Source organism: Macaca thibetana, chromosome 15 (assembly GCF_024542745.1).
Source record: "Macaca thibetana thibetana isolate TM-01 chromosome 15, ASM2454274v1, whole genome shotgun sequence".
Lineage (NCBI taxonomy): Eukaryota > Metazoa > Chordata > Mammalia > Primates > Cercopithecidae > Macaca > Macaca thibetana.
The window spans coordinates 65,936,507-65,951,574 of NC_065592.1; the positions used below are offsets into that span (position 1 = coordinate 65,936,507).

The window sequence follows — 15,068 nt, forward strand, 5'->3', positions numbered from 1 at the left end:
ATTTATTGAGGAGTTTAAGGAGTTTTGACATTATTAACTCATTTAATCCCCACAAAAACCTATGAGGTAAGGGTTATTATTTGGAAATGGAGGTATGGAGTTTTAGCAATTTTCTTTAGGTTGTATAGTCAGAAAGTGGCGTGATTAAGAGAAGTGGGGGGATTATTTTGGAAAGAGATTTTCAGTGTCTATAAATATAAGATCTGTTGCCTTCTCACTTTTGTTCTATGATTGATTAGATGTTTATGTGAACTTCAGATCCCTAATAAAAGACATAGCTGGTCTTTTGTTGGAAATGGGTGCTTAAAGAACCATTCATTTGAAGTGAGGAAAGTAGTTCTGACTTAAAAGGAAGACAGAGAGAGCTGAGATTAACAGAACATTTCCCTCTTTTGATTGAAAACAAAACTAAAAATAAGGAATCATGCTATTTCTTCATGTCCAGTTAGTTTAGTGCCACAAATTTATATTAAGTTGACCATTTTGTACAATATGTGCTGCTAATTAAGTGCTATGGAAAAATTTAAAGTTAAATGAGCTACTGTTCATAACTAATCAGAGGTGCTAAGAAGTGAAATGAAAGTCTTTCTTAGAATTAATATAAATTAGTAATAGATAAAACAGGCAAATCTCGAATTGTGAAACACTTGCCTGAGTAGTGTTTTCAATTTTTTAATTTTTAATTGATATATAATAATTGTACATATTTACGGGGTACAATGTGATGTTTCAATATTTTTATACATAATGTAATGATCAAATCAGTAATGAACTTATCCATCACTTCAAACATTTATGGTTTATTTTTGGTGAGAACATCCGAAATCCTATATTCAAGCTGTTCTGAGATAAACAGTACCTTCTTGTTGACTGTAATCACACTGCTGTGCAATAGAACACCACAATTTATTACTCCTTTCTAATTGTAACTTTGTACTCATTGACCATCCTCTTCCCCATCCTTCCCTTCTTTCTACCCTCCCCAGTCTCTGCTAACTACTGTTCTGTTCATAATTCTATGAGATCAACTTTTTAAAGATTCTACATATGAGTGAGAACAGTCAGTATTTGTCTTTCTGTAACTGGCTTATTTCATTTATCCATGTGATCGCAAATGATCATACTTCATTCTTTTTTATGACTGATTAGTATTCCAGTATGTATATATACCATATTTACTTTATTCATCTGCTGTTAGACACAGGTTGATTCCATATCTTGGCTATTGTGAAGAGTGCTGCAATAAGCATGGAAGTTTGACATACTGATTTTATTCCTTTGAATATACAGTTGTCCCTCACTCTCCGTAGGGGATTGATTTCTGGACCCCACAGGGATATCGGAATCCACTGATGCTCCTGTTCCTTTTGTAAAATGGTATAGTATTTGCTTATAAACTATGGACATCTTCCCTTATACTATAAATCACCTCTAGATTATTTATAATACCCAATACAGTGTAAATACTATGTAAATAGTTGTTAAACTATATTATTTTTATCTGTATTTTTTTAATTTTTAAAAATAGTTTTTCTTAAAATGTTTTTGATCCATGGTTGATTGAATCACAGCTACAGAACCAACAAATATGGAGGGCTGACTGTGTACCCAGTGCTGTGATTTCTGGATCATACAGAAGTTTTATTTTTAACTTTTTGAGGTGCCTCCATACTGTTTTTTTATAATGGCTGTATGGATTTACATTTTCCCCAACAGGAGTAAGGTTTCTTCCCCAGGCTGTGTAAGGGTTCCCTTTTCTCCACATCCTTGCCAACATTTACCTTTTGTATTTTTTGATAATACCCTGGGATAATTCTAGCTGGGATGACATGATTTCCCATTATGGTTTTTAATTTACGTTTCTCTGATGACCAGTGGTGTTGAACATTTCCTCATATACCTGTTGGTCATTTGTATAATCTTTTCTCTATTTTAGAATCAGATTTTTTTTCTTTTCTCTCTCTTTTATTTTTCTGTTGAGTTGTTTGTGTTCCTTATGTATTCTGTGTATTACCCCCTTGTCAGATGTATAGTTGCAGAGATTTTCTTCCATTCTTTAGGTTGTTTCTTCAATGTATTTTTTTTTTAAGAGATGGGATTTCACTCTATCACCTAAGCTGGAGTGCAGTGGCATGATCCTAGCTCACTGCAGCCTTGAACTTCTGGGCTCAAGCAAACTTCCCACCTAAGTCCCCTGAGTAGCGAGGACTACAGGCACATGCCACCATGCCATACCTTCTATTTTTTTAAAGGTCTTTCTTTTGTTTTTGTAGAGACAGGGCCTCACTATATTGGCTGTGCTGGTCTTGAACTCCTGGCCTCAAGCAATCCACCTGCCTCGGCCTCCCAAAGTCCTGTAATTACAGGCGTGAGCCACCGCACCCAGCCATTCACTGTGTTGTTTCCTTTGCTGCGCAGAGCTTTTTTGTTTGATGTAATCTCATTTCTCTATTTTTGTTTTTGTTGCCTTTGTTTTTTATTTCTTACCTAAAAAATCTTTATCCAGGCAATGTCATAAAGCATTTCCTCCATGTTTTCTTCCAGTAGTTTCATAGGATCAGGTCTTAATTGAAGTTTTTGATCCATTTTGAGTTGATTTTGTGTATAGAACAGTGTTTTAAGCTCTAGATTAAATCACCATAGAGTCATTAGGTGACTATGTGTAGCAGACTTAGAAGCATCAACGAGATCTATAATAATAAAGAATGCAGGGGATAACTGAGATTAGATTGAACTGTTTTCAAGGAGTCTAACAAAAATAATTGTTTTACTTTCCTCAGGTCTGCAGTTTGGCAGATCTAGAAACTCCATTTTGAAATTGTTTGCAGGGTTAAACAGGTCCAGAGGCAATGGCTCTTACTTCCAGACTCAAAAGAGATAGTCATATAACAGATTGTTTATTCCTTTATGTGCGATTGTCAGGTGTGCCAAAGGACTCTTCAGCACATTCTTTCTCCTGTATGACAACATATGTGGCAAAGTGTTGCTTGGTGAGAATGAACTCAAAACAGGATGAGTTAGTTGGATGGATTGTATCATCAAGCGCTCTATGCCAAGAGGACTGGGTTCTCAGGTCTGTTAACCAGGAAACCTCTGGTGATAAATTCTTGCTCTTTATCCCGCCCCCCTTGCAACCTCTCATTTTCCTAACATCAAGCCAAGAGATACCACTTTCTCCCTTTCTCTTAGGAACTTCCCCCCCCATTCCAGGTATAATTTTATTACTTAGGATGCAGTTTCAATAGTCAACATAACTTTTTAGACTAGGCCTGAAAAATAATTTCTTAGGTAAGACCACCCATCAGAAGATAAAATATTAGATAAAATAGGTAGGGCCTATATTTCTGTATGTCTTGCTGTTTCTAGTTCATTATTTTTAAGGACGTCCAGCTTTTAAAATAGTACATCATTCTCATATATCTTGGTCATGTAGACTGAGGAAAGTCTTAGATATTTTGATCATTAGACTGTAATCAAGGTGTAAATATTTATAAATAAAAGTGTTCTTATAGACAACACATAGTAAAAACTTGTTTGTTATCATTCCTGGACAAATGAATTTCTTTGGATAGCTGAGTTTTACATATAACTAAGAACTTATACTTTGTATTTAAACTCCTTGAGGATAATAGTTATCTTATTGGTCCTTTCATGATGAGCACTGTGTTGAGTCCTTAGTATCGAATGAAGTTATCTGCATCAAAATATTTTAATTATTTTAGTGTTTTTTTATTCCAAAAATATATTAAACTTATTTTGACACTTGAGGATAACTTGTGGTTTTTCGTATTCTTGATAGTAGTAACTCCTGTCCTCTTCTAGTTTGCTGTTTCTGTCCTGCTAGTGAATGTGATAACCTAATTTGTATTGCTCTGGGTATGTTATATGTAAGCACCAGTGCAAAAACTTGATGATATGTTTGGTTACCAAAACACAAATTGTACTTATAACAGTATTCTGGATAGCAGAATTACAGAGAGATGAGCATTTGCCATTTCTAGAGGAAAAAAATAGCCTATTTTGGCCAACCTCACAAATCCTACTCATAAAGTAATGGTAAACATCACATTGTTTGAAAGAATAACCGAATAACCATGCTTATGATGATTTGATAGATAGTATTCTAGTTATTTCCCAAAACAGATTCAAGAAAGGTATCAAAAACACTTGAAAATAAAAGCTTTTTCTGTATGAAATCTAAATCTGAAATCTTTAAAGTAGATTTTTTTAATGCCACCAATAAATCCCTTAGGATTATAAGCAAGTTGTAATTTCTGCACAGTAAAAATTGCCCTTAATCTTAGCTGGTGAGAGTAGTCTGACCTTGCATTTGCCTTATACACCATGGAATACTGTATAGTTTTTAAGTGTTGTCCACATCTGCGATCTTAGGCCATTCATATACGTTTCCTAATAGCTATTCTATTTCATCTTTCTCTTTGACTTCTATCTCATCTTTTTCTTTGTACTTTTGCACAAGCTGTTTTAATTGCTTTGGAACAATGTGTCACTATCAAAACTCTAAGAAACAATTAAAATGACTTCACTTACCTCCTTTACAAATGTGGAACCTGAAGCCCAAATTTCCTCTGAGACCCTAATCAATTTTCTCATATGTTTGTAGACTGTGTTTTCATAAAGTAAGACATTTTGAGGAAATTACAACAGAGCTGAGAAAGGTTAATTATTAATAGAATTGTCACTGGATACCTTGAATTACAAAGCTTCATAGGAAAACTAATGAATATAGAATATGTAGCTAATCTATAACTTTTAAAAAATTCCTGGAAAATCTGTAAATGAAACTCTGTTATTGGTTATTAGTTATCTTAAAAGTAGATCAGTTTTCTCTTATATAGGCTAACTGTAGTTATGCAACTATTCATAATGAGAATTTAATATTATGAACTATTTATTTAACATCTCTAAAGAGTTGTTTTTGAATGAAAGTGCTGTTTATTAGCATCACTGGAAAAGTTTTACAGCCAAATAAGTTCTTGGGATTTTACTTGTAGCCACAAGTGTTCGCATGAATCGTACTGCTTAATAAGTCTACCTATGTGTAAACAAAGTGTTAAGGTAAAGTAAGGGATAAAAAGAGGAAAACTTCTCCAGCTTTTGGTGTATTTGAATGAATGTACTCTTTTGCACTGTTTCAAAGTATATTTAAAATACAAATAAATACCTAAAAATAAGATTGTGTAATTTGTATTTTGATTATTTGGCTATTACTTATAACAATTTACCAGTCTAATGATAAGTCTTCTGATAACACAAATTAAACCAGCATTTCTAGAAGCGATCTTCTGTTTGTTGAAATGTTTTTTGTTTTTTGGTTTTTGGTTTTTTTTACATATTTATGTTAGAGCCTCATAGAAAGCATACAATTAGGAAATTATATTATGAAAAAGGTTATTTTTCTGCTAAAAAAGAACTCTGGTCAGTTTAGTTTTCAGAATAATAGATGTTGTAATATGGCAAATTCATAGATTGCCTTGTTGAATTTTGTTGTTGTTTACAGAAACCTAGAACCAGTAGCACTCTCTTAGGCAGTTTTCTGTTCATTAGTTTATTTCATATGTCATTTTACTATTTATTTTTTAATGCATATTCACTAACAGTTAAATTGAAAGTAGATTGTAGACTTTCAGAGGAATCATCAAGAAAGCAAGTGTAATAAAAGGTTATATTTTAATGAAGTGATACTCTCACAATTTTTGTGAGGTTTTTGTATTTAAATAGGTTTTTTTTTGCGTAATATAATGTTGATTTTGTTTTTCCAAGGGGATTCCAGCAATGTATGAAAGATCATTTAAAATTCATAATACTCATATATAAACTGTTTAAATCTTTAGAATATTCTTGGAATAAGATTAAAAACATCATAGAATGGATACAGAATAAAGACTTAATGACTTTGTTACATCTGAATGTAATTTTTTTTTTTTAATAGGATACAACATCTATTGAAAAGATGTCAAACTGTTGTGAAGATATGTAAGTATAAAACTGAAGTATATAGTATTATTTAAAAATGGAAAGAACTGGACATATTTGAGAAATATGTGCATGTAGTAAAAGATAATATAATGATGGCTTTTTTTGGTGCCTTGTCTGAGGCCTGTGCTAGACAAGCCTACCCCAGTCTTACAGTAGGGGTTTTCCAGCCATGATAATTTTCACACTAAAATGCTGATCATTCTCGCGCCTTGTCTAACTAAAGTAAGTTAAATTATTTGTCCTGAAAGTACATCAAAAGAGATTTGCTACTGTGTTGTTGACACACATTCTGTTAATCCTGAGATTTTCCTCTGCTTCAAAAGTTGTGCTCGGTTGATTGACGACACAGATACAATATCTGCTATCCAGAGTTAAAACTCAGCTGCATGCCATAATGAAAGAAAAGCTGTATTTATGATGCTGGGACACAATTCATCAGAGTCCAGTAATGGATCCCCAGCCAACCTGTATTGTTTTAGCTGACTGAAGTGCACCATGGGAGTGCTGTCTTTCACTAATAATGCTGTCTTCTGTAGATCGAGGCCCCGAAAGCCATGGCAGCAGACCTTCTCAGAAGTTTTTGGCACTCGTTGGAAGATCCTGTGGTTCATTCCTTTCAGGCAGAGGCAACCACTGCGAGTTCCCTACCACTTTGCCAATCATGTCTAAACAGATGGATGGTGGGCACAGATGGGTCCTCCATGCTGGAAATGCGTTACAGGTTTTATGATAATAGAACTATGACAGTCTTCAAGTCAATTAAAATCCACCCACCAATCTTAGGCATCATAATGTGCCCCAGGCTTTATGTTAATAGTGATCTTGATCCTGTTGTGGGACTAATACAAGATCTATATTTAAGTTTTAAAGCATGTTTACTTTCAAATTAGCTTTCCACAGGGATTTATTTAAATGCTTTTGTTATTAAACTCAAAAGGCAGTGATTAGGATGAAATAATTGTACATAATTTCTTTTAGTACTGACAGTGTTACAGATTCTAATTTGTGGTAAATTTCAGATGTTTTTTTAAAATTTTCACTTTTAAACAGTAACCAAATCTAAGTTTAATTATTCAGGTTTTACAAAAGTTGATACACCTTCTTATAATGTAGGTAAATTTTCTTTTTCAAATCCAATTTAAAATAACCTTTCCTTTTAAATGTGCTGCAACATTTTTAAAAATGCAGCAGCAATAGGAGTGAACAGCAGCAACAAAAAATGGGCATTGGTTTCTTAGGAGTGGCTTTCTTATATTTTCTTCTTTTTTCTTCACCAAAACCAACATTAAAGGACCACTGAAGTAAAACACCAACTACCTACCTTACTATAAAGGAAATGTTAAAAACTTTTTCACAATAATTTTTCAGTTTTCACCATTACTGTTGTAATTATTGATTGTGATTGAAATATTTGCTCCCAGGAGAACTCCTGACCTGTGGGCATGTATTCCTATTTTACCCTAAGATTTTAATGAGCAAAAAGGGGAGAGAATTTGCAATAACTTCACAATTACCTTTTCTAGTGCAGTTATATTAGAATGCATATGTTTTTAAAATACTGGTATAACTAGATAATACGTAATGTACAGTATAAAGAGGAATATTGTGCTTTTGAAAAGATTATACTTTTTACTTTTATTTATGTACTAGTAGATGTAAAATTTCACATTGAAGGTTTATATATATTGGCCAACTCATATAGAAATTTTATTTATAGGAAGCTACTACTGAAAAAAGTCACTAACTTTGTTTACCTTTAATAATCCCTAAATTCAAATTAAATTTTAATTGGCCGGCTCTAATTTGCATTGAGAGACCTTTTACTAGTAGCTAGTGTTAGGAAGTGACCCTAAAATAAGAAAATACAATGATCTGTGTTTATCATTAACCTTATACAAATGTAAATTACTAATAGTGATGTTCTCTCGCAAGGCATAGAACATTTGTATGAAAAGACATTTAGTATGCTTTGAAAACTCAGCTTTTGATTTTTTTCCATTAGAATACTGCAAAACGCATATATCTTTTTAAAAAATTTATGTACTCACAGTCTTTCCCTTGAAGAGAAGATTGAAAAAGTCTACTGTTCATGAACCATGCTAATATTTTCCTTTTAGTTAATTTTGAAAGTAAGGAACAATACCTGGGAAATAATTAAACAGAAGGTTACCATTGTTAGCCAGTTGGCTATACTGTGGTTAGTTCTTTCAGAAATTGTAAATATCTTGTAGCATATTCTGAAATAATAGAGTAAGTACTTCTCAGAGATGTCAATATCATGTTTTTCATGTTCTAATTGGAATACTTTATTACTTACAAACTCCGAAGTGGCAGATGAACGTATTTATTGGTACTGAAAAGAGACGTAGTAAATTAAATAGAAGAAATATATTTATAAAGCTTAGTGAAACACAAAATTAGAATGTTAATGTCAGGCAAATGGGTTGGAATTTGTGCAAGCTATTTGGCCACCATTTGGCCTGGTGACAGAACTTTTATAAGGAAGTAATATATAGATAATGTAGGTAGATATCAGTTGAATGCCTTATATTGTATACATTCCTTTCAAATAAGGACCTTGAGAAAACAGCAGAACCAAGTGAAGATCCCCTAAAGAACTTTGTAGCTGATTTATACTTCCTGTAGTAGCAGTAGGTACACTGAAAGGTATTGGGCGGGGTCTCTTTCCCACTGTGATGATTTGTGTTCTTATTTTTCCTAGATTTACCACTTCTAGGACATATTCTTTTCCTTCTTCCTCTTTACCTTTCCTGGTCCTGATCACTCTGTAGTCAGTTCTCTTAAATTATTGGACTACACACTAATACACTAGAAAAGCATACGCTTATTTTATTTGAATGGCAGAAATGCTATCTATCAGTATATTTACATAAGAATGTATATTAAAGTATGTCTATATATACTTACACTGTGACTTTCAGTATTCCCCAGTTAGCATACCTAACCCTCCTGTGGGTATTGTTAATTCTTGTTAGACTACACTAGAGAAAAACCAACTGTCAGTTTCCTAAGCATATCTACTGGTGTTCCTTCTGCGCCCTCTTTTGGCTAATTGATGTAATTATACTGGCTCTAAAGATTTACTGCCCCATAAGTAAATAGTATAGCCACATTCTGAACATATCAAAAGTATAAACTTAGGAGTATATGTACAAAAATGTAAAATTTTATGAAAATGAACATGTTTTTATGATGTTATTTCTAGTTCGTAGAATGTGATGACTGCTTTGCTTCGTTTGTGTTCGTTCCCATTATATTCTTGCTGTCAATCACAAATTTATATTAGATTAAGATAAACTAAGCTATTTTATGTATTTTATTTTAAACCTTACTTTGGCAGAGTAATTCCTTAGAATTGGAAAAGCTGTTACTTTAAAATGACCAATTTATTACAAAACATAGAAATGTATTGTAGCTACAAAGACAACCAAGCATTTACTGTGTTTTAATGAATATCTAAAAAACTACATTTAGTTTATTTTACTCAGTTTTGAAATGATTTTTTTTTACTGACTTATGCCTTAAATAACTAAGAGATTAATGATTCTTTGTATACTTATCCTTTTCTTTTCTTTGTTCTTTTTTTTTTTTTTTTTTTTTTTTTTACCTTTCCCAGAGTTATATCTATAGTTTTAGTAGCCAATTTATTATGTATTCTGGATAACTATGAAAACAACTAAAGGTGTTGGGCATTAGAAAATAATCGTGAGCAGTAAGATTACTGATGTAATATGTATGTTGGACTGAAGTATTTCTTTATAAACGTTCTATTTGATTTTAAGCAAAATGTATGTTAAAGGATGTTTTTACATCAGTAAAGTCATTTGTCGGCCTTCTGGAAATGAAAGGTTTTTACCTAGATACTGTAAGTTACACCTCCTTAACAATCACATTTGTCACTGTTGTTTTCTTCAAACAAAAATGTTTATGGGCTTCATGTAGGCTTAAGATTGTAGGCAAAGATGAACTGAGTTCAGGACCCCTCAAGCAGTAGGCATTCAGTTATAGAGCAAGTGGTACTTTGTAACCCAGACTTATAGGTTAAAAATAGCAAGTTAGCTGATGTTTCTTTATAATAAAAATACTATTTTGCTTAAGAGTTGTATTAAAAATATTTGTGCTTAACATTAGAAATAGCTATTTTAAATTGTAGTTAACATATTAACTCTTTTTCAGAAAAAAGCATAGTTTATTTTTAATAATGAAAGAGAACATAATACATAGTGCTCACTGTAACAGCTGAGTTAAAACGTCTGTCAGAATTAACATCATTGTATTTTTGCCAATGCATAGAGGCATTTTTCTCTAAGTATGATGGCTAATGATAACTATTCTTTGTTAGACGTTCAAGTCACTTCCATACAAGTAACTAGTTGGTGATATGTTTTGCTCCAAAGGGTGTATTAATTCTGAATGCTAATCATAAAGACTTAAGTTAGGACAACATTTCAAACCAGGAAGTGTGAATTGATTTAGATTATGGCCACACAATTTTCTGTGTGTTAGTTCTTGGGGCAGTTTAAGTGTTTTCACATGTATTGCTATAAAATCACGACGTATCAAGCTCTGGTTTAATATGCCATTAATATTAATTAACAGAGCTGCTAGTCTCTCTCTGGACTTTAGTCTCTGCTTCTCTTGCGCTTCCTGTGTCAGTAGATTAGCCCAAGTTTATCGAGTTTAATAACCTATAGTTACTTTATTAAATAAGTTTCTGACATGACCTCTAATATACATAGATATATCTAGAATTTATTTGATAAAATTCACACATATAAACATTGAGTAGTTTGCTAATAGATACAAATATTAGATTTTCACACAACTCTACTACTGCTTTAAAAAAACATAAGTATTGGTAAGTGTAGCAAATAAGCCATGTACATTTAATGTGTTCTACTTGCTAGTATTAACTGTATAATTAATGAATGTGTTATTTAATGCCCAAGTTTGTTAACTTTTACTCTAGAAATCATCCTCTGAATTTATCTATAAATCACAAATTTCATTATGCTCTATATTTAGTCATTCTCAGTTGAATTCTAGAATATTCCACAGTACAATGTGAGAAAGTATTAGAACCAACTTGCTTGAACTGTTTTGAACCAATGTTGTAATTCTGTTATTAATCGGTATTTAGCATTTCTGCTGCTTTTGAGGTGATGATGGTTTAACTTCAGGAAAGTGGCTTTTCTCTGATTTATTATCATTGTGCAGTTTTTAACAACAAAACTTACTACATCTTTGTCAGTTTTTCAGATGTTGCAATACTGCCTGCTAATTTGAAACAGAAATAACAATGCTATTTTAAAAGTCATTGATTTTACTGGTATTTTCCATTATCATTACAGTTTTTTTACTATTATTATGTTCTTTTTGCCTTGTCCATCCTAGAGAATAGGTACAAATGAGTAGTGAGTATCCAAAAACTTACTAAGATGGAGAGAAGGCTAGATGGGGCATGAATAATCAGCATCTCAGCAACAGAGTTGACTGGAGCCAGTTTCTGACATCAGAAAATCTCTTTGCTATAATCATTTAGCCTTATCTCTTATTTATACCATTTTTATTGGAGGAGTTGTTAGTGCATATAAACATTTAGTTTGAATTATTTAACTTAAGGAATTTATATTGATGTTTCTCTTCAGTTGGTCAGATGCCTTTAATAAATATTTTAGTTTTAAATATTATAATTGTGTAGAGTATGGTAACGTAAAGTGTTAAAAATAATGTGGAAAACACAGCTATTTAATGCAGAGGAGAAATGAATAGTTTGCCCAAAGTTTGAAAAAACTGGTACCTTTTCTGGAAATCTTTATTGCAAAGAAAAGATACTGAGTATATAGAAAATTTTGTCACCAGAGGAAAAATAAACAATATATAAGGGTGGCTTTCACTTTAACATTTGGGATATTTTGGAGTTCTTGATACCCTGAAGGTCTCCATTTGTATTGGTATTTTGAATATCTGTAACATGTAATGTCGTGCTTATAACAGTTCAACACTGGTTTTTTTGGTATTGATAGCTTTATATATAAACAAAGATGTGGACAAAATAGCTTAACAAAAGTTGTGGGCTTTTTTGTGGCTTCGCCTGCCTGTTTGACTAAACACAGGGTTTATTTTGCAGGCTGTTAACTAAAGGGAAGGCTTATCTGCGTATTGCAAGCTATATATCCTTGCCAGTATGCATTGGATGATATTTTAACCTACTGGTGCCTGAAGTTAGTGTTTTATAACCTCAACAACTATAAAACATCCTGGTGCTATTCACTTTAGCATTGAGTGACATTTTTAATTCCTGTACCAAAGAGTTAATTTTCTTTTGGGTTGACTGAGTTTTCTTCTCACATCATTGTGTGTTTATAAAGTAGAATTTAATGTTACTAAGAACAGTTTGATTAACAGATCTTATTTTTTTTGCATGCTGCTGTGGCAATTTAATGGATTTTAAATGTTTCTCACTTGGACTATTTTTTAGTTAGGCATGTGTGGATTTTAATTTTGTATTTTAATATAGCTTGGCTACTTTAAAAGGTAGTTTGATAGGCTGAAATTACAAAAGATAATTGAAGCACTTTTCACGAGTTGTTTTATTTCCGCAACAATGAATAAAAAAGTAAGAACTCTAATATTTAATTTATATAAATTAACTATATAGCTTATTGGGCACTTTAATGAACACTGAAACAAAATACTAAAATGAAGAGTTAAGGGTTCATTCTCATTACAAATCAAGAATTCAGCGTGTATGTGTGTGTGTGTGTAATCTTTAGTGGCTTTAAAGAATAATATTGCCATTTGTCTACTTTGCAAACAGAGAAAAGACCACCTTTAAAATATATGTATGTGCACATATGTATGTATGTGTACATCTGTGTGTGTAGATATATAGAGAGAGATACGGAGAGACAGAGAGAGAGATGCTTTCCCAAGAGGAAATGCATATGTACCTTGATTTAAGCAAAACTGATAACAGAAAATTGAACTTAATGAAAAAAAAAAGTCTGGATATGATTGCTCACTTTACATAGAAAGTTAGGGTAAGATTATTTTTAAAACTAATTTTGCTTAGTAGTTCGTTTTACAAAAATGAAGAAAAACACCCTTTAAGTGTACTCGTAATTTAAAACACCTTTCAAATGTAATTGTCCAAATGTAATACTGCTGTGTATACTATTTTGGTTCCAAATTTTTCCCTTTAAAACTCTCAAAACACTCAATGTCCTTACAACTGCAGCTAAAATGGTTAATCATTCTGTCAAGAAGGTGACAGTGTGTGTATTGGAAAAGCAGACAATCACATTCGAAAATATTTTGTATTATTCTTAGCTAAAATCAACCTCTCCTTGAATGTAGATACAGTATATGGTTTTGCAGTGAATTCTGAATGGAAAAAAAGAATCAAGTCTGAAGTTTATGTGAAATGTGGCTTCAGATCATTTGAACGATATGTAGATATCTAGGTGAACGTAATCATTAGAGGTGAAAGCAAAATTTGTTTGAAAGCCTAATGAGATGAAGCAACATTGTCTCTCTCTAATCTGCCAACAATATTCCATAGATTATGTTGCCACTATATTGATTCTGAGTAATTTGGCTTGTTTATGCATGGTTTAAATGCGGGTGGCTGAATGCAGTACTTTTTCAAGTTACTGAGTAGTAGAGAATTCACCACTATTCACTGTCTCCCAGAGATGAACATTTTAAAGAAAAAAAATTAGACAAAGATAGGCTCTTGGAAGGACAGAGCACACATGGATCATGCTGTATGAGCTCACTTTGTGTCCCTGGAATTAGTGTTTTTTGTGTGTGATCTGGCTGGCAAGTTTAATGAATAGCCAAAATCTGTGTTATTTTTGAGGCTCCTAAAATTGTGTGTGAACCCCAAGTTCTGTCTAGTATTATATCCCTAAAATGCTTTTATTTTGATAGTAGTATGTTCCAAGTGCCATCGGAAGATCCTGTTTTTAAATTTGTCAAGCATTTTATTATTCAGTGCATAATATGTATAGATCTGAGTGCTCTTTTCCTTGCATTGTCTTTTATTTTTACCTTGTCTTTCCCCTAAGAGAATTTAAAGAAAATCTTCACCAACATTTCTTATGCTGATGGTAATTGGGAAAATAGTGGTTGAGGGATATAAGAATAGATTGAGGGAGTAAAATGGGTGAAAATGACAAGTGGGAACCATGCAGCTGATATGTATTTGTTTAGATGAAAAGTCTACACTGGTTCTTAATATGAAAATCAAACCATGTATCTACCTTAAGAACAATGTTGTTGTTTTTAATTTATTGTAGTGATTTAGTTTTATTCACGTAATATTTCTATTTTCTTTGCAGATTGTTTTTAATTTAAATTGTGGAATTTTTACTTCTCAAAATGTATTATGTACTGTATTTTTTTAAATCTTATTTTTAAATAAATATTTTTTAAAAACCTAGGACTGTTTTTCTCATCTTACCTTTTTTACTTATGAAAATTAACCCAAATTCTAGATTTCAGCACTACCAATGTAATAGGTCACTTTAAAACATTTTATACAATGTGGATAATTATTCATGATTACTAGTCTTAGGATATTGTTCTACCATAATCACAAAATTCATTAACTGTTCAAAAAGAACTAGGTGTACATACTAGGGTTGAAATTGACAAACGCAATATTTCTAGTTAGGCATATTTATCTTAGAGATGACCCAGATGGCTGGATTCAGTCACCCAATTTATTTAACATTTATTGTGGCAGACACTATTTTATAGAAGTATTTTTTCTTGAGGGGAATAATGTACATACAATAAAATGCAGAAAGTTTAAGTTTACATCTAGGCACTGTTTTAGATCTGGCAATATTGAATTAAAGACTTTGCTCTTAAGAAGTTACATTCTAAGAGTACTTAGTTTTTTGTTGACAAATGTTCTTAAGCCTAAACTAATTACTTTTCTTGTAAGAAGTCACAAAGCCAGTAAACATGAGTTGGCCAAAAAAAATCATCAGCTCTGAAAAGACAAATCAATCAGTAGGTCTTACAAACAGTGAGTT

The 15,068-nt window shown here is 32.1% G+C and overlaps 1 protein-coding gene across 5 annotated transcripts in view; it reads left to right on the plus strand.

Moving 5' to 3' along the window:
• The window catches only part of ZDHHC21 (zinc finger DHHC-type palmitoyltransferase 21), a 75,160-nt gene extending 60,696 nt beyond the window's left edge, over positions 1-14,464 (plus strand). For 2 of the 5 annotated variants that reach the window (XM_050759603.1, XM_050759602.1), the window contains 2 exons: positions 5,954-5,997; positions 6,537-14,464. In XM_050759603.1, coding sequence (XP_050615560.1) covers positions 5,954-5,997; positions 6,537-6,669 — 177 coding nt within the window. In that variant the 3' untranslated portion in view covers positions 6,670-14,464. The other 3 variants (XR_007719580.1, XM_050759605.1, XM_050759606.1) reach the window with 3 other exon arrangements.
• Positions 14,465-15,068: the final 604 nt, after the last annotated feature.